The sequence below is a fragment of the Myxocyprinus asiaticus genome, chromosome 3 (genome assembly GCF_019703515.2).
Source record: "Myxocyprinus asiaticus isolate MX2 ecotype Aquarium Trade chromosome 3, UBuf_Myxa_2, whole genome shotgun sequence".
NCBI classification, from domain to species: Eukaryota; Metazoa; Chordata; class Actinopteri; order Cypriniformes; family Catostomidae; genus Myxocyprinus; species Myxocyprinus asiaticus.
The window spans coordinates 30,880,776-30,903,789 of record NC_059346.1 but is presented as its reverse complement, the minus strand read 5'-3'; the positions used below and the strand labels follow the sequence as shown (position 1 = coordinate 30,903,789).

Genomic DNA, 23,014 nt, shown 5'->3' with positions numbered 1-23,014 from the left:
TGTGTCTGACTATTGTAACTTATGGAAGTGTCTGGATCTACAGTTTTGCCTTTTTCCACCAGGCTCTGTGTTGAGTGTTTGTCACACCTGTTAAATGTTCTGCACTGAGACTTAATTTTGTTTATTTTCAAAGCTTGACTTTGACTTGCAGTGGCTGTAAGAGAGAGGACCATACAGTATGTTGCATTCCAAATGGGGGCTGATTTGTCTTAAGGGTTTTACTTGGCAGAGAGATGGTGAGAAATAGTGTTGCATGGACATCAGGTTTTAATGTGCAGTTGGGAAGACAACCATTATGTTTGATAGATAAGATCTTTACTCGATCATCCTAATTAACACAGATCTAACAATAAATTGATCCCTTTGAGCTGGCCCACACAGAACTGGCATGCACAGAACTCCACAGAATTCTCTTCAGATTTACACAGAATTGGGATGAAATCAGGCAGAAAGTTCTACTCAATTCCTGCTCTTTGAGTGTTTACTGAAGCATATTGTATACTGTACAGTGTATGTTATTATTTGTATATTGTTGAGTGTAATTATGTGTATAACAGATGTTTAAATTGTGTTGTGTTAATTTGATGTTTAAGTTGTGTAATTATGTATAACAGATGTTTAAATTGTGTTGTGTTAATTTGATGTTTAAGTTGTGTAATTATGTATAACAGATGTTTAAATTGTGTTGTGTTAATTTGATGTTTTAAGTTGAGTGTAATTATGTATAACAGATGTTTAAATTGTGTTGTGTTAATTTGATGTTTTAAGTTGAGTTTAATTATGTATAACAGATGTTTAAATTGCGTTGTGTTAATTTGATGTTATTGTAAATTGGTATATGTCTCATCACTGTCACGACTGCTATGTTGATCGGAACTGCACCCAAGAATTTCACACACCATTGCACTTGTGTATATGGCTGTGTGACAATAAAGTGATTTGATTTGATTTGATTTGTTTATTAGAAGTGCACTTAATCAGCCATGATTCATTTATTCTGTGTTAAAGCATCCAGTTGCAGGGAAATATCGAGATAATTAATTAATATTGACTGGTCATAGGATCTCAACAAAGCAGTGCTCATGGATGTGCATCCAGCACCATATGTAAAATAAAACAGCTTTTTTCGACTAAAGTGACTGGAGTTTTCATCTCATGTGAGTGTACATCATTTTTCTTCCACTGTTTCTTCTGTTTAAAAGTTAGCTATTAAAGAAAAAATAATTTCTCATAGATCTTCCACATGTCTCCCAAAATCAGAACAGAAAATGTGAAAAAGTCAGATTCAGTCTGGGATAAAGTAAAAAGGGTAAATTAACCGTATTATATATATTCTGAATATATAATATATTCAATTAATGAGTCATTAACAAACAGTATGATTTACTAAATAGATGAATATTTAATGTAATTACATTAATTGAAAATGCACATATAGGATATACACTCACTGAGAACTTTATTAGGAACACTATGGTCCTAATAAAGCAGTGTTTCCCAACCTTTTTTCTGCCACAGCACACTTTTAACAAATAAAAAATCCCACGGCACACCTCTATCCCACTATCCCACATAACCATTGTCGATCGTTTTCCTTTTCAAGAACTTGTCCATGTTTTCTGTCTGTCCTAGTAGCGTTTACCTAATTAATATTGTTGGGCCTCATGTATTCAGATAGAAGACAAAGGCAGGCCTAACAGTCAAAACATTCCTCAAGCCCCCTCCTTCTAAGTCATAAATCTTACTGATAAAAATCACGCCAAAATCAAACAAAGGGAGTCCAAAACAGACTACAGATCCATGAAGCCTTGCCCTCTAAAGGATCGAGCACTCAACTCCTATTGGATGAGGCACACAACAGAACGTCCCTCAAACATGACATCATCAGGACTTCAAATAATTCTGAAATGCTTCCAAAGTGGCTTCCGGCTACTTCGTTCACCGAATACGGATGTAGCTTTTTGCTGCTCTCCGGTGCAACCTCGTGGCATAAGGAAGTAATGTCCGACTTGAAACTGTAGCCATACAATCTCCATCTCGCTGGACCAGCTGAGATTACTCTGTGTTCAACCGAACACTCTAACGGATCCGAAGGAGACCGCCGAGCAATTCGCATCTTCATCCGTTGGCCTACAGAAGTGAAGAGATTAAAGATTTCTCTTCCATCTTCAATCAAGTCGACATTTCTGAGTTCTCCGCCAGCCCGCCGAGAATCAATAGCCGTACCGCCCTCTGAGAGTCAACAGCTGTACCGCATGCCGACAGCGTGTGGAAATGGCCTCTCGTCATCACACGAGCCTCAAGAAACCGGGTCAAAGTTAAAGGACAGAGGAAAACACATTCTACCTGTGTCCTCATGCGATTCAAGTAAGAGGTTTACGTCTGGGCAGAGATAGAATATTATAGTGTGCTATTCTTGTGTTTCAAGGTTTTTGCTTGTACAGTTTACGGACCGCCATGTCCGCTCATTATTAATACTCAGGGTATTAATTATCACGAATTTGTTTTGCTGTATTGTGGTCCAACCAAATTGGACTGTTGTGCATTTTCGCCATCGCGGGTGAGACAGCAACTGAGTTCATCCATTAAAGAGTCAAATAACAAGGGACTTTTACGAGCCCCGCTCGTAAAACCGCGTCTCTGAGTGATGAACACGGCTGCTTTATCTCCAGCTATCGCGAAATCAGCTTTTGGGCTGTCACTTAATCATCTCTCTCTCTCTCTCTCTCTCTCACTAACCACACTGACACACACACACACACACACACTGTCACACACACACCTTGTGTTATAGAATTATTTTTATTTCCATATCTAATCATATCACTGTTTAGTTTGTAGTTGTAAGTCGGAAGTTTATTGACTGCATTGTATTAATTATTAATTGATATTACTGCATAAATAAACTTTGTTTATATTACAAAGAGAAGTGTTTTGGTTTGTTTTGCATACGCCCGTGTCGTGCTGATGGGATGTCAGTGCTCGGATTCAAACCTTCATTCATTGTTTTTTTCCCGAAAATCGATATTCTTCGGATGTCGATTTTCCTAAGAAAACAATCTAATATTGAGACTGTTTTAATATCTGGTTATTAGTCCCTGATTTCAGGGTGGTGCCCCGTCAATGTTAATCCTTATTAATATTCTATTGATTTTTGATAACTGATAATTATCTTTGATTGAATGTGAATGATCAATAAGCTAGTGTTAATTTTAGTTTCATCGACGTTAACAATTAACGATTATCTTTGATAAAAAAAAAGCTAACATTGATTCTCATCAATGTTCTATTGATTTTAATAATTAATAATTATCTTTGATAATTATTAATTATTGCTAATAACCAAACTTGCTCCTAAACGTAGCACACTACATTTACTGGAGTCCCATATGAGGTTTTAATGAGTTAGATTCAATTAATTAATTTAAATATTGATTAATAACTACAGAAATAATTATTAATTATTTCTGATAGTAACCCTGATCTAAACAGCCAGTAAAGCCCTACAATATACTCTGACAGTGGGAATGAGTTTTCTTTCACGGTTTCTTTTTATCAGGATCTTGCTGATTAATAATAGTTATCTAAAGACAAACAAAGCCTTTTTCTACAATCAGGAGAGCATTAGAAAATATTTTACACAGAAGGAAATGTATTCATAGTTTTAACTGTGGTATTTACAATAAGATAATAGTAACCAAAGGTAAGAGTAAAACCATGATAAGTAGTAACCATAAAAAAAATGGCATTTTTCATAAGAAAAACACATCCAGAAATTAAATTGTAGTCCCTCACTACCCCGATATATTGATATAAGTTCATGGTAAATATTTTGTAATATCTGTGATGTGTGGATTGAAAGCCTATGATATTTGTCTGTTCATGGTGCAAATTTATCCTTTATTCCTTTTCAATGCTTTTTAGTATGTTGGGGCCGTTTAATACGATTTATAAAAGTTTAATCATCGACACATGGGTTTTCATCGAGGTTTTAAACTAATAATCAATACCGAACCCGTGACCCAGCCTGCGATTCTCGAGCTGACTGATCTGGGTAGAGCTGTTTCCTTTTGCGTTTGGAACGTTTGCCGTTTGAAATTTCTCATACACAACAAAAAACGACAGCGCACAATCAGAGAGTTGGCCAACTTTGTAGTCACATCAGTGCGACCTTGTGCAAAGTTTAATCGCACTGTTAGGAAAAATGGTCATTAAGTCGCAGTCTGGAGCCCTGATTTATTTTGTGGAATTTTATAATTTTCCATGGCACACCTGACAGTCTTTCACGGCACACTAGTGTGCCACAGCACAGTGGTTGGGAATCATTGTAATAAAGTGTCCGCCGTAGTCTTCTGCTGTTGTAGCCCATCCACCTCAAGGTGAAACGTGTTGTGCATTCTGAGATGCTATTCTGCTCACCACAATTGTACAGAGTGGTTATCTGAGTTACCGTAGTTTTCTGTCAGCTCAAACCAGTCAGGCCATTCTCCGTTGACCTCTCTCATCAGCAAGGTTTTTCCATCCACAGAACTGCCACTCCCTGGATGTTTTTTTGTTTTTAGCACCATTCTGAGTAAACTCTAGATAGTGTTGTGTGAAAATCCCAGGAGATCAGCAGTTACAGAAATACTCAAACCAGCCCATCTGGCACCACCTATCTTGCCACGGTCGAAATCACTGAGATCGCATTTTTTCCCCATTCTGATGGTTGATGTGAACATTAACTGAAGCTTCTCACCCATATCTGCACAATTTTATGCATTGCACTGCTGCCACACGATTGGCTGATTAAATAATTGCATGAATAATTAGGGGTACAGGTGTTCCTAATAAAGTGCTTGGTTTCATGACTCTTCTACTTGAATGTATGGTAGACTGAGTTGTAAAGCTTTATAATATAGGGCAGACTATTGCACAAAATCTGTCTACCAACAAAATAAATGTCAAAAACCTACATACTGTACATTTTTCTTATTTTCCACAATTAGTGTGTAAAGACTGGGAGCACATTGTTGTCCTCATCCCGGGTACTGTTGTAACACTCATTTGTAATGTGCTAAATATGGTATTAGCCACACAGTTCTGTGAAATACTTCTGTGATACAATGCATGCATATGTATCAATTCTTTTAACACATCAGCTGGAACTCTTTTCTTGATTTTCCTAACCCTGATGTGAGGAATTTTGTGACATGCACACACACTTACAAAAAAATGTACATTAATATTTTTAGTCTAACCCTACTTAATATCAGAATCAGAATGAGCTTTATTGCCAAGTATGCTTACACACATAAGAAATTTGTCATGGTGACAGAAACTTCCAGTGCAAAGAGAATACAAAAAATATACATATACAACATATACATACAAACACTGAAATATACAATACCGGTCAAAAGTTTTGAAAACACTTGACTGAAATGTTTCTCATGATCTTAAAAATCTTTTGATCTGAAGGCATATGCTTAAATGTTTGAAATTAGTTTTGTAGACAAAAATATAATTGTGCCACCATATTAAATTATTTCATTATAAATCTAAAATTTAATTAAAATAAAAAGTTTTTGAAATTGATGACTTGGACCAATAATAAAGAAAAGCAGCCAGTAAGTGCCCAACATAGATGGGAACTCCTTCAATACTGTTTAAAAAGTATCCCAGGGTGATACCTCAAGACGTTGGTTGAGAAAATGTCAAGAGTACATGTCTGAAAATTCTAGGCAAAGGGTGAGTACTTTGAAGATGCTAAAATATAACACAGTTTTGATTTATTTTGGATTTTGTTTAGTCACAACATAATTCCCATAGTTCCATTTATGTTATTCCATAGTTTTAATGACTTTACTATTATTCTAAAATGTGAAAATAAATAAATAAATAAATAAATAAATAAATTATAATAAAAAATAAGTGTTTCAAAATTTTTGACCGGTAGTGTACATATAAACATATATATGTAAACAGTGAAATAAGAATAAAAACAAATATATAATAAAATATATTTAGAGACAACAGATAAATATATAGAAGAAACTACAGAAGGGCAATATGTTGTACACCAGTGCTGATTGTACATGTGCTGGAAGTGAATTTCCCCAGTCTCACTATCTGCTGACTATCTGTCAGAAAGCTGGTGATCCACTGACAGATAGACGTGGGAACCGAGAGCTGGGCTAATTTATTCCATAGGAGAGCAGGGATGATGGTGTTGAAAGCTGAACTGAAGTCCACAAATAGAATCCTTGCACAAGTCCTAGGTCTGTCTAGATGTTGCAGTATGTAATGTAGTCCCAAATTGACTGCATCATCCACAGAACTGTTAGCTCGCTAGGTGTAGTTTAGTTCATGTTTATTGCATAAATTGTGTTTAAATAGTTCATTTAAACATTCAAATAAAATGTAAACTTCATTTAAATACTAATAATATAATAATCATTTTGCATTGTTGCTTGTTTGAAAACATTTATTTCATTACAATGGAAGCTGATTTCTGCTGTTATTAATCTGTGGACATTTCTGGTGTGAAAAATCCTTGTAGTTCTAAAAATGACATCATGGACCAAATAATAAATGATTATTAATGGCGAAACATAATTAAATGTGTGTGTAAGTCTTTATTACATTTTTAAAGTACATTGAAACCTTACCTAAATCATTCCAAATTAATATAAAACTACTTGTGACACACTTTATCTTTTAAACTGCTCTTCTCATTGTTATAATTAAAAGTCAAAGGTCATTAAAAAGCATCTGTGTTTGCAGAATTGGACAAAGTCCGGGAAGAGGAGAGATTTGTTCATTCATCACCGAACTGCCTTGTAGGCCTATGTCTATTTGCACAGCAAGTCTATCAAAACAATGTCACTCTTGAAAAACCTTAGTTATAATGAACAAAACAACACTGAGCATCAAATTAAAAATAAAGTTCAGTTGCTGATCTATATTTTCATTAAACTGATATTTGTTCTCCTATAACATAATCTCTGGGAAATTTCACAAGACAGCATTAAGCTTAATTAATTAATTTATTTATTTATTTAAGATTACCACTTTGGGTGTTTAAAAAAACAGGCAAAGTTCCACAGTAATTAATCCTAAAATTATCCAATAAAAACAGGGAAGCTGCCAGTGCAGTCATACCCACAATGGTCCTCCATGTCTGTACAGGTGCTAACCAAATGGAAAAAGAATTTGCTAAAAAGGTGTCAGCCCACAAACATGGTGGTAGGTAATGCAAAAAAGAAAAGCTGACAGGTGGAGAGAAATACTTAAATCTTAGGCTTTTTGATTTGAAGATTTTTCAGGAGGGGGACGTTCGCACTCAATCATCATGCGCTACACAGACGGATTTAACCGTTGCGCATCTTCTCTGTTTACATCAGCATCTCCCACTGAACGTGTTTTCATGTGTGCCTTCCCGAGAACGTAGACGGGGGAGAATACGGTGGAGGATGCCGCGACTGGGCCCCTCCCCCCGGGGTTTAAGCTCTGGTAAGCCTGTGCGTTAATACGGCCCAGGCATGGCTAATCCAATGGCTCAGTGCGTAACTACTCCTCAGTAATTAAATTTGTACACTTTGGTTCCTGAGACACTGATGTTTATATGAGTCAAACATATCTGAGATGCAACAGGTAATACTTTTACCTTAAATATTGCTGTGCTGAATATGAAATATTCATAAATAATATGAATAATGATGAATAGAAGAATGAATAATAAAAGTTCATTTATAACAATTTTTTTTAATCATTTCATCTATTTGAGCATGTTTATAACACAAAACAGACCTTACTGATTAATTACACTAAAGAATAAATCATATAGAAGCATGCAACTTACAAATCTATTACCGAAAACAAAAACGTAAACACACACACACACACACACACACACATATACACACTGTAAAACATTTCTGTAATTTTAATGGTAAAAGACTGTAAAAATGCTACAGTAAAAAAAAGTAGCTGGTTAGCAAGTAGTTACCGTAAAGTATGTTACATTTTTTATTTAACAAGACAGTACATGTAGTTTTACAGTAAAATGTTTTAAAAATGAAATTTTTTAGATGTAAAAAGTAAGATTTTCCCGTATAATTAACGGTTAAAATTATATATGATGTTTAACAAGAGAGTACATATATTTTTTACGGTAAATTATTGTTAAAATTAAAGTAAAAATAAGTAATCTGGTGTTCCCAGAATTCCCTGCGTGAACCATTACATTTCATGGGAATAGTTATGTTTCTTCTTATTTTTAATATCAGTTATGTACTTTGTGGTGTTCTGTGTTATATTTGATGTAGTTTAGTTCATGTTTATTGCATAATTTTAAATTCACATGTGTTACCCTGATGGTGTTTAGTGTTTGTGTGCGTGACACTGAGCATTGTCTCTAAATGTTTAATGGTCATTGCTCCTGGAAGGGCCACTATTGATGAACTTCATGTCATCATGTGTCCTTCTGTTATTACTATGGTGATTAACAATACATTATAAAGTGAAAAGCAGATTTTTATAGTTTCAGAAGGTTAATATGTTAAGTTTGTCATTTAATAATATAAACGATGGTACTGCACCGTAAAATATACCGTAAAAACAACAGTTTTAAACTGTAAAATTTACAGGTTGTTCTGCAAAGATGTTTACTTTTTTACATAATTATTCTGGCATCCACATCTGCCAGTTTTTTTTTTTTTTTTTTTTTTGTAAAAACAACAACAACAACAACAAAATTACAGTGTATATATAAACAATTAGTCCCTTCACCCCAAATATTTTTAAATTCTTGAAGGGATAGTCACCATACTCTATTTGATTTGGGTGCTGCAAATGGGAGTTGATCAGTGATTTAATTTGGGAGTAATCCCAAAGTACCCATTCACTTTCATTATATGATTGCAAATAAATAAATAAATAAATAAATAAAACAGTTTTTGAATTTTTTCACAGAAGAAAGTCATACTGGTTTGGAGATACATAAGGGTGAGTAAATAATGACAGAATTTTCATTTTTGGGGTAAACTATTACTTTTAATATATACATGTATGTACATACAGGGGCAAGAAAAAGTATGAATACCCTTTGGAATTAGCTGGTTTTCTGGATTAATTGGTCAAAAAATGTGATCTCATCTTCATCAAAGTCCCAAAAATAGACAAACACAATGTGCTTAAGCTAACACACAAACAATTATAATTTTATTGAACACATCCCATTAAACATTCACAGTGCTGTGGAAAAAATATGTGAACCCTTCAATTTAATAACTGGTCGATCCTCCTTAGGCAGCAATAACCTCAACCAAGCATTTCCAGTAGCTGCAGATTAGACCTGCACACTGTTCAGAATGAATTTTGGACAATTTTTCCTTACAGAACTGCTTCAGCTCAGCCATATTCTTAAGATGTCTGGTGTGAATGGCTCTTTTGAGGTCATTCCACAGCATCTCTGTTGGGTTAAGGTCTGGGCTCTGACTGCGCCACTCCAAAAGGTGGATTTTCTTCTTTTTTAAGCCATTCTTTAGTAGATTTACTTCGATGTTTAGCATCATTGACCTGCTGGATCACCCAACCTATACTGAGCTTCAGCTGGTGCACAGCTACCCTCACATTATCTTGTAGGATATCTTGATAAACTTGGAAATTAATTTTTCCCTCGATGATGGCAAACGGTCCAGGCCCAGAAGCAGTCCCAAATCATGATGCTCCCTTCACCATTCCTCACAGTTGGGATGATGTTTTCATGTTGGTATGCGGTGCCCTTTTTACGCCATTTGTAGTGCTGCGTGTTCTTCCCAAACAATTAAATCTTCGTTTCATCAGTCCACAAAATATTTTCCCAGTAGCATTATGGAGTGTCAAGGTGGTCTTTGGCAAAATTCAGGTGCACAGCAATATTTTTTGTTGGAAAAAAATCCTCCCATGGACACCATGCCTGTTTAATGTTTTCCATATAGCAGACTCATGAACAAATATGTTAACCAGTTCCAATGATTCCTTCAAGTTTTTAAGCTGTAACTCTAAGGTTCTTTTTTAACTCATTGAGCATTCTTCGGGGTGCCCTTTGAGTCATCTTGGCTAGATGGCAACTTCTAGGGAGAGTAGCCACAGTAATCAATTGTCTCCATTCACAGACAATTTGTCTTACTGTGGACAGATGAATATCTAAGCTCTTTGAGATAAATTTGTTACCCTTTCTAGGGTTCACATACTTTTTCCAACTTACACTGTGAATGTTTGAATGATATATTCGATATGTACAAAAATAATACTATAATTTGTTTGTTATTAATTAAAATAGATTGGGGCAGATTCACTAAGAATAAATTGGGCCTGCTAAAAGTGTTTTTTTTTTTTTTTTTTTTTTTTGCACGTGCTAACTGCGGTCATTTAGCGCCCGATTCACTGAAGGATTTATGCAGATCAGGCAATGCCGCAAACATGTCCACAAAATCGCTGCTGAACGCAATTTGCAGATACTATTCTGATCTTGCGGTCCGATTCGGAGCACAATATAGACGAGGATGCTGCAGACCACCGTATTTCACCCACCCTGCCAGGACTGAACAGCATCACTCTGATTCAGACACCTGGATCATCTCTTAAACATGCAGAACGTGCGCTTGACGACACCGCGCATCTGGATATATGCCAGGTTATAAGGCTTTTCAACATCATTTGATGAGTATTTGATTAATCACTGCTAAAATAATCGGTTGAAAATGTTCACAAACATCTCTTTGAAATAAAAATTCATTTTACTGCCTAGCTTCATTTGGTGGTAATAGCGGCATGTAAATTGCACAGAGTTTTGCGAATGAAGCGCAACCTGTAAAGAGCCCAATTTAGATGCAGCGAAATTTCAGCGCTGATTGTGCCCAGTAAACGTGATTGCAGGTGGTTAGTGAATAAGACGCAGGTATTTGTGCTGAAATACCATGCGCAAAAGTACAGCAACTGTTTAGTGAATCTGCCCCATTGTGTTCGTTCATTATTGTAACTTAGATAAAGATCAAACCTAAGACACATTTACAGATTTAAGACTTTGTATGTATACATACAGTGCATTCAGAAAGTATTCAGACCCCTTCATTTTTTCACATTTTGTTATGTTGCAGCCTTATGCAAAAATGCTTTTTTTTTTTTTTTTCACATCAATTTACACTCCATTCCCCCTAAGTGACAAAGCAAAAAAACTGAAATATCACATAAGTATTCAGACCCTTTGCTATAACATTTGAAATTTAGCTCAGGTGCATTCAATTTCTCTGGATCATCTTTGAGATGTTTCTACACTTTGATTAGAGCCCACCTGTGACAAATTCAGTTGATTGGACATGATTTGGAAAGGTGGTTTATAAATTTGCAAAGTTATCAAAAATCAGTTTTTTGCTTTGTCATTATGGGGTATGGAGTGTAGATTGATGTGAAAAATAATAATAATAATTTAAAGCATTTTAGCATAAGGCTGCAACATAAAATGTGAAAAAAATGAAGGGGTCTGAATACTTTATGAATGCACTGTAAATGCAGGTAATTCCAAAGGGTTCACATACATTTTCTTTCCACTGTACATGGGTAAAGGTGAAAACACTTGATGACAAAACACTTGACATGAGACAATGATTCAACATTCACTCAAAGACATGAACAGTCAAGGTCTTTGGGAAGCTCTAATGAGTCTCTGAGGTCCAATTCTAAAAGTAGTACACAACCTGCTTTAAATTTGTTTAAAATTAATCAGTTCATGAACAATGCACTCCAAAATAATCTGCCTACAGACAACCATGTCAGCATAAAACATGCCCCCAAGAAACACCATCATCACAAAATAAAGCTAGTCATTAACAGTAACAAGATGAAGATATGATTACAAATATTTAGTTCAAATATGATGTATGCTGTTCATTATGGAAACATATAAATCAATATAAACCTTGCAGCTACAGTCAGTTTTTAAAAGGATTGATGTTAGTCAAACATTCCTATTCCTTACAAATGTTGAGGCAAGCTATTGATCCACATGAATAATATTTGGAGATACCAGAAAAAGATATGATCTTTTTATGTAACGTAATTCAAAACAGCTGGCAACAAACGTCTGTATATATTATGTAATGCAGCTTCAGTTTAGGGGAATTGTAGAACATTCACAGAACACTGATTTACTCATGACACACAGACAAATTAAAATGTAGACTATTCCAAAATTCCAGTCTTGAGGAATAGCCCACAGAATGTCCTGATTTCTACAGGTCAACCACAGTGAGTTGACAAAGACTCATTTCTGATGCAGTCCACCAACACAACACTCTAATGCCAAATCCTCGGAAATCTGAGGGTGACAGAAGAACTGAGTTAATGAAATCACAGTCCTGGAGTTTCGGAGATCACTACTGTGCATTGGGGGTGGGACAAAGGACATCCTTACAGTTATTGTACTGGACTTAACACTGCTGTCTGTGTTAAAAATCACACACTAACATTCTGCATACTATTTTATAAAGATGTACTGTATGATATAGTACACCGTTTGTAACAATACAAGTTGTAATATGCTAAATTAGCTGGGTTTCCATCCAACAATTTTACTGAAAATCCTGAATGGAAACGCTTGATATGAGAATAAACTTGATGGCTTTTTGACCATACGTGCATGTGTTATGAGTGTACGATAGCTTGATGTAACTGGCCCAATGAAAGATCTGATCTTGGCACACAATTCCTCGTGCATAGCTCTTGGCATATGGAAGTGTTTAACCCACAGCTGGTCTTTAAAGTGGGTCCTCACAATCCACCAGAACAGTTTTGAGCGTGGGCGCTCCACTGTATGTGGAGGCCGGCGGCATATGGGCATTGCATCCATTTCAGCCCTCATTATATCAGATATTACACTTATTCTGTGGCATCTCCTGGCAGCACTTAATAAAACAAGGTACAATTGCGCCAATCCTGCTAATAAAATTCTCCCCGAAACAAGGAGTTCATTCAGCTGCTCCAACAAGGCAAGGCGGGCTCCCTCAAGATAATACACATGACGTAGTGGATGGAAACGCACAACAATTCATATTTTCTATAGTCCCATATTTAAAAAATGCAAAACATTTAGGTGGAAACCCAGCTACTGTTTTCACATGACCTTATGTTATGTTGCAGCTTTATGACACCATGTAATTAATACATTATATACAACAGTTAGTTCTGGTTTTTTATTAGAGGAGAGATGTTCCTTGAGTGCTGATGTCTCAGAACAGCAGTACTCAGATGCTTCAGTCTTTATATCATTTCACTTGTGTTCGCAGCATTCTAAACTAAGGTGTTAGAGCAGCGCAGATGTATAAAAGAGCTAGATACAGCCGTTCTAATGTAGGGCCATACAGCACTCTTACTCGTGAGAAATTGCTTAAATCTCTTCTAACTGAGGCATGTTTTATTATTACGTATATATTTTTTAATTTAGCACATTCAAGTGAAAAAAACAGGACAAAACAGAAATGGCAGACGGAAACCAGTAGAAGTTTAGTGTTGATGGGCTTATAGAGAAACAAAAGGTTATTTAAACCCAATAAATATAGGTGTATCCCTGAGGTACATATAAGTCTTTAGGACTCTAAGATGGATAATTACATAAATAAGTATAAACACCTCAGTTAAAAAAAACAACTAAATATTGTCCTATGAGTGCAAACAAATGAATGAACATTGTTTATAAATTTGATGAATATTACAACATGCACAGATCTTTTCTAAGAACTTCACTCCTATCCTCCATTGGGTTCTAAACTCACATTCAAATAAACCACCACATTCCCTTTGTTCTATTCAAAAAAGTATAACACTCCATTCAGCCACCACTGGTAATGAACAGAGACAGCAGGATGTACCAAACACCTGTTTAGACATAGGTGTAGTGTTTTTGCCCCACTGGTACAGTACCATGTTAGTTTTACTGAAGTGGTCCCTTGGTTTCAGCTGCACTTTTTGTACCAAAGCAGTCTGTTGACTGGCATTTAGTCTATGCTCTTCCAATACCTGTTCATTAATCCACTGTTTCAGTGCTACACATTTGCTTTTGGTCCTCTTTCTTGTCAATCCATATCCAGTATACCCTCTGAGAGGGCATCTATGGCTTTGGAGGCAGCTGAGGAAGAGCTTCCTGGTCCTGAGTCCATAAACATGTGAGGGATCTCGCTTCCAAAGTAAATCTTACTATTAGTGGCTATTGCCTTAAATTTCATCAGCTGGAGATATTCAGGAGTCAGTTTCAACTGAGAGGAGAGGAGAAATTAAAATTGAGAACATGTAATACTTCATATAACAATTAGCACAGGATAATCGGGTGCAATTTAGGAATACTGTGACACTTTACCTTATTGGCCTCAGCTGCTCTCTGTGCCGTGTAGAACTCTGCGTCTGCCTTTGCTTTCTGTCTAGCAAGGAAAGCACTATCTATAACATCAGAGAGACATATGGAGAGGGAAGGAGACAACAGAGAGAGCAAAATAAACACCACAAAAACATTCATATGTTTTAAAGAAGGATTTCAGTATAGTTCCTGAAACTCATATTCAGAGCTGAGTGATGAATGACTGTCAATGGCATTTTAAATTGATTGTTCTTTTTTACATTCACTTAATTTTCATCAGACAATATATTCAGGCACTCCACCCAAATGTCAGCATTCCACTGAATAATCTGTCATTCTAATAATCTTCTTTGAAGATGTTTCCTCCTCAACATTTCAAGCATTAAATCAATACTACACACACCCAGAGTCAAATGTATATTTAATTAATACTGAAGTTTTTAAAACTCCTGCAAGATTTGTTCCCATTTTTGCATTAAGTGTTCAAAACCCAGCCAAGATTATAACCATTGATGTTCAATTACCCAGACTGATCACCCTATGAATTCTGCAACATTACGTTTCTGCTGAAATCAGTCTGCGCTTAATAGCCATGGGAATCATAAGAAGTTTAACGATTCCAGTTCCAGAAACAATTCCAGTAATTCTTTTAGTACTTTTGAGGAAGAATTATTTGAAAATGAGAAATGCAATTCTTATTGAATTTATTGTCCTTTGCAGTCTAATGAGATCATTTTAAGATTCCTACAGAGCATATATAACAAATCAGAAATACATTTTATACAGTTCTTGTTTGCTGACTTTTTAGAGACATAAATCCAATCCAACAATTGATCCTAACTAGGCTATATAAAAAAATAAAATATATATATATATATATAAAATTCCTTGTATTACAAAACTTGCAACTTTAAATAAACAATGTCATATGAATAACCAGTCAGTAACTGCACTGCTTGATTAAAGTCTCACAGGTCTAAAGTAACAGTAACAGGTCCAGAGACAGTTTAGACCAGAGGTTCTCAACCTTTTTTGATGAATGCCCCCCAAAAGCTCCCCCCCTCCAAATCATGTGACATAATTTGAAAGCAGATACTTTGTTGTACCAAAACACATAAAACACAAAACTCAATATTTGTGTTATTTGCTTAATTTGCTCGATGCAGCTTCGATGCATTGCATAATTTTAAAGTTTTGTTAATAAATTCAGCAGAGTTACACATCATGAATGTGAGACCAAACCTTGCATTTCTTGAATTCAAACAGATGGAGGGCTATATCTGGGGCTTATAAAATGAAAATGCAAAGACAGAAACTAATAATAAAAGTGATATTGTTCAAATATTTCAAAAATACGTGAAAAGATCAATAAAATTGCATATTTTGTCCCACTGAAATGCTCATTCTACATTACAGCATTGATTTTAAGTTGGATGCAGATGTAAATTGACTAGTATCAACAATAGTAAGGTTATCTATAACATCTATAAAAAGTAAACCAGTTATTTTTTTCTTACACTTAAAAATATTTTTGCCTATTTTTTAGGATTTACACATTTCAATTTCATCTTAAAAAAAAAAAAAAAAAAAAAAAAAGTGTATTTTGCATTTGCTCTTTTGAAATTTTTTATTTATTCATTAATTATGTATTTTTATCGTTTTTAACAATGGTATTTGTAACAAGACCATAGTAAACACATGGAAGCATGAATCTTCTTCACTACATGGTTAGATGTAACATGATTTCTATAAAACAAACTATGGCATTTTTGTAATTATAAACAGTAGACTTACTCTAAACACAAGTAAAAACAATAAATAAAAGTTGTAAAAAAATTTCTTATATTCCCTCACTCCCCTAATGTAGCCTATGACAAATTTAATAGAGCTGAAGTAGTGATATGATGATACTTATTATCAATCTATTTCTGCCTGAAGTACAGTTAGTGTTACTATAGTAAATTCAAGGGTAGTGATGTAGAATTCTATGCCGAATTCAAATGGTTTCAGGGGACCATCTATAAGGCCCACAATATGTAACTTGGGGAGGGGGGTTGGGGTGTTACAGATGGAACTTACAGATGGTGAGTGAGGGACACTGGCACAGTGGATTGTAATTTTCACCTCACAATAATGGTAAGCAGTGTTGGGGTAATGCGATAAAGTTAACGCCTGTTACATAATAAGATTCATTTTTTCAAGTAATGAGTAAAGTAACGCAATATTTTTTATTTTAGACCATAATATCGGAGTTACATTTTAAAATAAAGAAATGCGTTGCTTTTGTACACCACTACTGTCCCTGTATTGCAAGAAATCAGGAGTAAAAGTGTGCAAACTTCGGGGAGGAGACGTAGTGCATGATTGGCATTGTAGTTCTTTAGAGTGTGAAACCAGAGACTATTCACTTCTATTTAAATGAATGGGAGAAATTGGAACGCCCAACCAAGAAACTCTAGCACCCCACAGTCAATGGATGTAGAAAGGAAGTCCCATCTTGCAAAAGGAGCCAATCACCTTTTAGATACATCGCCTGTCAATCACCTCGCTAACACGCATGCACATTTCGTGTTTTAGGGTAATATGAGGTCAATATTCGATTGAGTAAAACATGATTGATTCATGTGTTATTACACACTGCATTAAAAAAATCAGTAAATTGGTGCTGACTACCACCCCTGGAGTCGGGAGTTCGAATCCAGGGTGTGCTGAGTGATTCCAGCCAGGTCTCCTAAGCAACCAAATTGGCCTTGTTTCTAGGGAGGATAGAGTCACATGGGGTAACCTCCTCGTAGTCGCGTTTAGTGGTTCTCGCTCTCAATGGGGTGCGTGGATCGCGGAGAGTAGCATGAGCCTCCACAAGCTGTGAGTCTCCGGGGTGTCATGCACAGCGAACCATGTGATAAGATGCGCGGATTGACTGTCTCAGAAGCGGAGGCAACTGAGACTTGTCCTCCACCACCCAGATTGAGGTAAGTAACCGCACCACCACGAGGACCTAGTAAGTAGTGGGAATTGGGCATTCCAAAAATTGGGGAGAAAAGGGGATACAATTAAAAAAATAAAAACAAAAAAAATATCAGTAAACGTGTTTAGGCAGAGGGATTATAAGACTAGTCTTCCAATAGCCATGACATAATACACTGGGTGAAATACTCGCTCAATTCTCTGACTTATGCAGCCAAACTGCTTCGTGTTACAGCTCCCTGTATCTAGGAGAATGGGATGAGAAAAGACTCTGGATCAGTGACTCCAAGCAACGTTCTACATCGATTGTGTATGCAGAGAAAATGTCTTAGTTTCTAAAAATATTCTACATTTTTGTTTTATAATAAACACGATGGTGGCAGCACTACGAAACACTGTTATGAAACCATGGCCAAAGAACACAAGAAAATACATGAAAAATGTATGAATTTGGAGAACCGAAGTCGGAGGCAGAATCTGAGATTCGTAGGGGTCCCAAAAGGAGCAGAGGTGGGGAGTGCGGTTCGATTCATCAAAGACCTCCTATTGGAGCTATTTGGAGCCAAAGGCCTGGGAGATTCCCTTACGACTGTAGATCGTGCGCACAGAACTCGCGCCAAAGCCAAAACCGGGAGAGAGGCCCGAGCAATAGTTGCTCATTTTCATTACTGTCATTACTCTGACAAAGAAAAAATCCTGAAACTATCCAGGAATAAAGGCTGTCTCTACTACAACGGATCCCCCATGCACATCTTCCCTGACGTGAGTCCAGAGATTGGCAAACTACGTGCGGCATTCAACCCAGTGAAGGCCAAGCTACGAGTCGCTGGGATAAACTACAGTTTGTACTATCCAGCCAAACTGGCAATCACCATAGATGGACTCAAGTACATGTTCGAACACCCTCGAAAAACTGAAACATTTATGGAGAAGAAAGCTCAAACCTAGATTGCTGAACTATAGTCTAAACCGAGTGATCGGGTTTAAAAACAAAACCAGACTAACTGTTGAGACGTGATGTCTGATTTAAATTTTCAGCATTTATGCAAGGGCTCATAACTTAAACGCAAAGAAAATGTATTTCTGGATTCTTATTATTCAGTGACTAAGGGTACGTTTACACGACAACGATGTACTAAAACGGAAACGTTTTTCCTTTGCGTTTTTGAAAAGTTTCACATACAGATGACAACGTTGTCAAAACGATCCCCGTTCACACGGATCCACGAAAAATGCTGTATTATGCATGCAATGTCAACTTTGTAAAGAAACACTACGCGCCTGCGCACATAAGCATTCTTCCACAGAGCGGTGAATACAAACAATGAAGATCTACACTTTGCTGGGGAAGCGTCATTAAACTCAAAATCTTGAGCAGCACAAACACAGTCCTGTAGTCCGCCATTGTAGTTTTGAAGTACTCGTGCGCATGCCTATAGACTGAACACGTAATACGTGCGCGCATGACGTCATCGTTTTCACAAATTTGCGTTTTTATATGTTTACACGGAGACAATAATGGCATCATTTTCAAAAACTTGCACTTTGAAACCCGTTTTCAAAAGTTTGCATTTTCAGGCCCCAAAATCCTGTTGTCGTGTAAACGAACAGCCAAAACGCATAAAAAGTTTTCCGCTTTTAGTTGATAATGTTGTTGTGTAAACGGCCCCTAAGTATACAGGTGCTGGTCATATAATTAGAATATCATCAAAAAGTTGATTTATTTCACTAATTCCATTCAAAAAGTGAAACTTGTATATTATATTCATTCATTACACACAGACTGATATATTTCAAATGTTTATTTCTTTTAATTTTGATGATTATAACTGACAACTAAGGAAAATCCCAAATTCAGTATCTCAGAAAATTAGAATATTGTGAAAAGGTTCAATACTGAAGACACCTGGTGCCACACTCTAATCAGCTAATTAACTCAAAACACCTGCAAAGGCCTTTAAATGGTCTCTCAGTCTAGTTCTGTACGCTACACAATCATGGGGAAGACTGCTGACTTGACAGTTGTCCAAAAGACGACCATTGACACGTTGCACAAGGAGGGCAAGACACAAAAGGTCATTGCAAAAGAGGCTGGCTGTTCACAGAGCTCTGTGTCCAAGCACATTAATAGAGAGGCGAAGGGAAGGAAAAGATGTGGTAGAAAAAAGTGTACAAGCAATAGGGATAACCGCACCCTGGAGAGGATTGTGAAACAAAACCCATTCCAAAATGTGGGGGAGATTCACAAAGAGTGGACTGCAGCTGGAGTCAGTGCTTCAAGAACCACTACGCACAGACGTATGCAAGACATGGGTTTCAGCTGTCGCATTCCTTGTGTCAAGCCACTCTTGAACAACAGACAGCGTCTGAAGTGTCTCGCCTGGGCTAAAGACAAAAAGGACTGGACTGCTGCTGAGTGGTCCAAAGTTATGTTCTCTGATGAAAGTAAATTTTGCATTTCCTTTGGAAATCAGGGTCCCAGAGTATGGAGGAAGAGAGGAGAGGCACACAATCCACGTTGCTTGAGGTCCAGTGTAAAGTTTCCACAGTCAGTGATGGTTTGGGGTGCCATGTCATCTGCTGACCAACTTATGGAGATGCAGATTTCATTTTCCAACAGGACTTGGCACCTGCACACAGTGCCAAAGCAACCAGTATCTGGTTTAAGGACCATGGTATCCCTGTTCTTAATTGGTCAGCAAACTCGCCTGACCTTAACACCACAGAAAATCTATGGGGTATTGTGAAGAGGAAGATGCGATATGCCAGACCCAACAATGCAGAAGAGCTGAAGGCCACTATCAGAGCAACCTGGGCTCTCATAACACCTGAGCAGTGCCACAGACTGATCGACTCCATGCCACGCCGCATTGCTGCAGTAATTCAGGCAAAAGGAGCCCCAACTAAGTATTGAGTGCTGTACATGCTCATACTTTTCATGTTCATACTTTTCAGTTGGCCAAGATTTCTAAAAATCCTTTCTTTGTATTGGTCTTAAGTAATATTCTAATTTTCTGAGATATTGAATTTGGGATTTTCCTTAGTTGTCAGTTATAATCATCAAAATTAAAAGAAATAAACATTTGAAATATATCAGTCTGTGTGTAATGAATGAATATAATATACAAGTTTCACTTTTTGAATGGAATTAGTGAAATAAATCAACTTTTTGATGATATTCTAATTATATGACCAGCACCTGTATATTAGTCGAGATCATTGTGAAAAGAACTGTAACTCAAGCACTGAATTACATTAAAGTTAAACAAAAGAAATACAAGAGTATAAATAGGTCTAAAGACCAAACTTTCTTTTTAATTTTCAATCAGAGGGAGACAGATGGGGTTATTGTTCAAGGTTGTTAGCAAGTTTTGGCTTTTTTTTTTTTTTTGCCTTTTCCTCCAAGATCTGCTCTCCACTGTAATTTCTTGAGTCTCTGGCCATGGCTAACAGAAGATTATTAAATATTATCTATACACCAAATCTCAACCCCTGTCAGCCCGAGGTACTTATTTCTATGGATGCAGAAAAGGCCTTTGACAGGGTTGTGTGGGATTACCTCTTTACCACTCTGGTCCTAATTTCATTTCACTGACTAAAATACAATATGTCCACCCCCAAGCTTCTATACAAACAAACAGAAACAATTCTAGTTATTTCAATTAAGTCCCTCTACGAGACAGGGTTGTCCTCTTTCACCCCTTCTAATTGCGTTAGCCATAGAACCCTTAGCAATTTCTCTACGTACATCTGCAACCTATAGTGGGATAATGAAAGGGGGAAAAGAACACAAAGTATCGTTATATGCTGATGACTTGTTAGTATACATTTCCAAATCTTTAAAATTGGTACCAAACATTATGTCAATCTTAGATGAATTTGGAAAAATTCCAGGATATAAGATACATTTTTCTAAGAGAGTTATAAACCCCAAGGCCCAATTTGAAACACTTTCCTCTCTCCTTTTGAAAGTAACAAACTCCTTCAAATACTTAGGGATCACTATAACTAAATGTTTCTCTACTCTATTTAAAGAATTTTCTGAGGCTGTACAAACATACAAAACACATTTTTAAGAAGTGGTCCAATCTTCCTATTTCTTTAGCAGGCCGTATTAATACAGTGAAAATAATATTTTGCCCAAATTTTTATTTCTCTTCCAATGTATTCCAGTTTACATTAACAAGTCATTTTTTTGTTTTTTTTAAATTTAGATAAAATATATTTGGAATAAGAAAACCCCCAGAATCGAGAAGATATACTTACAAAGTACTAAACCAAAAGGTGGGATGGGACTGCCTCATTTCCAACTTTATTATTGGTCATGTAATATAAGAGCTCTCTCATTTGGACTACAGATGGGTCATTTGAGTGGTGTGATATGGAAAATCAATCATGTTCCCCTTCCTCTTGGCCAGGTTTAATTTATTCAGCCCTGTCCACCCCCCTTCCAACTCGAATGAACAACCTGGTGGTCTCCAACTCACTCAAAATTTGGAATCAGATCAGAAGACACTTTAAGTGGCAGGCATGCTCCATTTTCATTCCATTAACTGCTAATCATTCATTCCCCCCTTCCCAGTTAGACTCAATATTTCATATAAAATTATATGTGTTTAAGAAGTTGTGTATGAACAGAAAACAGTTGAGCATCTTGCAGGATGTACCATATGTTTATAATTTTATGCATGTGCATGACTCAAAATTAGCCCAATATCAGCCAAATACTGTACAATTTCCCACACAATCACATTCAGTGCCTGCAATTTACATCTTCTTTATGGTCCCATAGGGCTAAAATGAAATCAATCTTTTATGCATACTAAGGGTGTAAAAAAATATTGTATCAGATTGTATCATTTTGTATCGTATGATGTGAGGCCCACTATACAATACCATATGTATCGTACGATACATAAACACATTATAGTGTGATTAAAACCAAGCAGTGCAACACTGAGAGCTGCGAAACAATCTCCCCTGCGGTGAGATTGAAAAACAGAGCAACAGATCTACAGTACATAGGTGAGAAGATCGATTGCAAATGTCAAGTAGATTGTACTGTAGCGTTACAGCTTGTCGAATTTGCCAAACAACGGTGTCATGTCTCGGCGCTACAGTACATCAAACATGTATATATGTATAAACATCAAATATGTGTGCCGATTGGTTTTTGCTCAAGCTGCAAAATATATTGGATTATGTACATATATCATAAAACCAGATGTCAGGTTCCTCAAGTTTTTTCTTTCTTTTTTTTTTCACAATTAAATTACATTGAAAGAAGTTTTTCCTTGCTACAGTCACTTCAGCTTGTTCACAGGGGGCTTTAAGACATGAAGGCATGATTTTCTATAAAGCTGCTTTGAAACTATGTGTATTGTGAAAAGTAATATACAAATATACAGTAAATGACTTGAGTGCAGACAAAAAAATGTTCTGAAGAAAAACATGAAAATTGTGAGTTCATATTAGTTAATCTCATAACAATCAAACAGAATAAAAGCAGTGCTATTGTTTAAGTTACTTCATTATGGAGCTCTGCTTTTTGTTGCCAATGTCAGACACTGCTGTGTCATTTATGATTTAAAAAACATTTATGTTGAATCCTTGAATAAGTCTGAGAGAAACATTTGTGGGCGCTGTTTTTTTTATTTAATCGTATTGTATTGAGGC

At 36.3% G+C, this 23,014-nt stretch overlaps 1 protein-coding gene across 3 annotated transcripts in view; it reads right to left on the bottom strand.

Moving 5' to 3' along the window:
- Window positions 1-11,497: 11,497 nt before the first annotated feature.
- Window positions 11,498-23,014, bottom strand: part of erlin2 (ER lipid raft associated 2) — a 28,525-nt gene continuing 17,008 nt past the window's right edge. For 2 of the 3 annotated variants that reach the window (XM_051665058.1, XM_051665069.1), the window contains exons 11-12: window positions 14,375-14,454; window positions 13,503-14,273 (exon numbers count right to left, since the gene is read on the bottom strand). In XM_051665058.1, coding sequence (XP_051521018.1) covers window positions 14,094-14,273; window positions 14,375-14,454 — 260 coding nt within the window. In that variant the 3' untranslated portion in view covers window positions 13,503-14,093. Of the gene's footprint in view, window positions 12,341-13,502; window positions 14,274-14,374; window positions 14,455-23,014 lie in introns of those variants that run through there. The other variant, XR_007894112.1, reaches the window with a different exon arrangement.